This window comes from Phoxinus phoxinus, assembly GCF_949152265.1.
Source record: "Phoxinus phoxinus genome assembly, chromosome: 25".
Taxonomy (NCBI): Eukaryota; Metazoa; Chordata; class Actinopteri; order Cypriniformes; family Leuciscidae; genus Phoxinus; species Phoxinus phoxinus.
Window position 1 is genome coordinate 8,794,269 of NC_136900.1, and position 2,844 is coordinate 8,797,112.

Sequence of the window (2,844 nt, forward strand, 5' to 3'; positions counted from 1 at the left end):
TAAAAGGGTAATCCAGCAATTTCTCTCAAAAAATCCTGTCATCACCGGCATGCAATGAATTCTGGGGTAAGCAAGGCTGCAAAGGATCCATCTGTTGTTTCCTTTATTGCCCAGAAAACGAAGGACGCATTTTGAGGACGTATTTGAGGGAGCCTTCATATTGGGACAGCCTTCGTAATGTCGAACTTGAACTTGCACTGCGTCAAAAGTGCGACCTATATTTTCGCGATTCTGATTGGCTAACGTGGGCTTGACCTTCTCGTTACACTGCCACCTATAGGTTTGGCATGCTCTTGACGGCATGTACACGGGTTCGTGTAAACGAACACTTTTCTGAAAACGGAGAGGGTGAAATGTCCGTTTATGAAAATAACCGGCCACGTGTAAACGTAGCCTTAGGTTCAGATGATTGGCTCAAAATAAAAAAAGCAGAATTGAGCAAAGATGAAGTACATTTTACATACTCAAATAGCATACTTCCAGATAAAGTTGTAGCAAAATGTAAACTGCTGCCAACATTAGGGTTAATGTTGCTGAACATTAATGTTGCTGAAGATTTGAGAAAAACAGCAGTGCAATTTAGATGCATTTCATTCCGCATTACAATAAGTTCTTACCATCCGATTCTTACGCTCCAATTAACATTTTAAAGTAAAATCTTATTAGCATGTTGTTTTGATGATGCTCATCTGTCCCAAAAGAGACCTAATGAGATCACCTTCGCGCGTTTTTAAAAGCCCGCATGCATTCGTCTACAAGTCATCATTGCAATGGGTCTATTTCTCTTATAGCTGTATTTACAAATACTCTCACTCATGAATATTTCTCAGAGCAATGCGGGTCTTGGCACCGTGCTGCCTCTTACTAGTTTCGAGAACGTGCTTTTGTTTCTCTTCAATGTAATTCTCGCCACCACCATCATTTTCCTCAACGTGTCCGTGTTTCTCTCCATCATGATGAACAGATCCCTGCGCAGAGAGAACCGCTTCATGTACATGCTCAGCACGAGTCTCAGTGACTTCTGCTCGGGCGTCTCCTATTATTATGCTGGAGTTCTGGACGTACGCGATTATTTTGAATCCCCGACACGCACTTTCTATATAGTTCCCACTTTCCTGGGTCTGTCCTATATGGCGATTCTGGCCGCTCAGGCGGACCGGTACCACGCGGTCTCCGCGCCTTTCAAATACTCGCAGCGCATGACCCGAAACAGAACATTACTGGTGATTCTGGCCTACTGGCTTTATGCTTTTTTGATTGTGGCTGTTAATAATCTGGTGACTTTGGGGGTCGCTAGGAGAGTGACGAGTTTTGGTACTTTTGTGGCGAACATTTTCACCGTCGTTATCATGATTGGCTTGAACGTCAGGCTGTTTTTCATCGCCAAATTTCAGCTAGAACGCGAACCGGCGAGCGCGGAACGGGACAACAAGCGCGCGTCCATTTACCTCATTATAATAGTGGCTGTATGTTTTTTGATCGCATGGTTGCCAATTTTTCTTCATGTTATTGTGTGTAACTTCGCGGGGTCTACGTGCTACGCGTTCAGAAATGAGGGTTCAGACCCTTTGCGCATTCTGCCCCGGGTGAATGCAGTTCTGACTCCCTTGTTGTATATCAGGGGCTGTTCTGCACTAAGGAGCACCCTATTACGTAAAGTCTGGAGAACAGCCAGCTGCAAGAGAAAAGGGTAAACTCTCCCAACCCAAGTTCACTCCGTCTCTCTTACACTGGTGAAATATGAATAATTAACCAGTCTATCTGAGACATTATTTTTTAATCAACTCACGTATTGATGGTTTATTTCTTAAATTCAAAACAAACATAGGCTAATTATGTCAAATTGTTTTTTTTCTTCTTATTAAAATTATGTATTTTATATATTAACTCTAATAGGCTGTATTTTCCAAGTGCCTTCATGAATTGATAATTTTAAGTATTCTATAGCCTATAAGCCTATGTGTATAACATTTATAAATTTTAACATTATTAATAGCTATTGCCTTTCTGGTAGAGCTGTGGCTAGCTATAGGCATAGCCTGCATGCAGGCCTTTGACACACATTAAAAGGACACTGAATATCTTTGAAGCACTTTGGCCTTTAAAGCTTTTCTTTCCCTTTTTCTTTCTCAGTGTGAACCCTCTGTCAGTGAATTAAGCTGTCGTCTTCAAGATGTGATCTTACAAGCCAAAGCAAGAATGGAAAAGTTTAAAAGAAGTGCCACGTGAAAATCAAATCTCACTTTATATTTGCTTCTGTTATCTGGTTTCTGAAAACCCAAAAAGTCACGTTTGTAATATCACAAGATATCTCAAATATCACAGATGCTGGCAGGGATGTGGTTGCGGCTGTTTATGGAAAACTTGAAATTGTCAATAACTTTATCAATATTCCTTGAGCCTATTTGTTATACCTCCTCCTCGAGGCATGGACATGCAATATTCTACATGAGATAGAAATAAAAAAATATTTTACATGCATCTTTGCTAGATTTAGCCTAATTGTCTGAAAATTGAACTCTTAATGCTATCAGAATAATTTCAATAAATTCCACATGGCCTTGTGGTTCATACATCATATGACTTGAATGTTTCAAAGTTTATTCCAGTCATGTTGACTTTAAAGAAAGAAAATTAACCCAAAACACAATTCAGAGATACTGTGTACAATGTGTAGGTCTTTTTTATTGTGTGTTGGATTTTTAGTATCAGTGAATGTTTTAATGATAAGGCGCCTACAGAGAAAATATTAACAAATGCTAACCCTATCGTGTATAATTTATTATGAATAACTAACTGGCCAGTTAAATAAAGTATGTTTGTCATTTAATCAGATGATTCCGT

General features: G+C 39.6%; 1 protein-coding gene across 1 annotated transcript; it reads left to right on the forward strand.

Moving 5' to 3' along the window:
• Positions 1-815: 815 nt before the first annotated feature.
• LOC306993737 (uncharacterized protein) lies at positions 816-2,399 on the forward strand (the record flags this gene model as incomplete). The annotated part of the gene is made up of 2 exons (XM_079603736.1): positions 816-1,690; positions 2,134-2,399. 2 exons carry the CDS (start codon positions 816-818, stop codon positions 2,156-2,158), a joined length of 900 nt encoding a protein of 299 aa, XP_079459862.1. The 3' UTR covers positions 2,159-2,399.
• Positions 2,400-2,844: the final 445 nt, after the last annotated feature.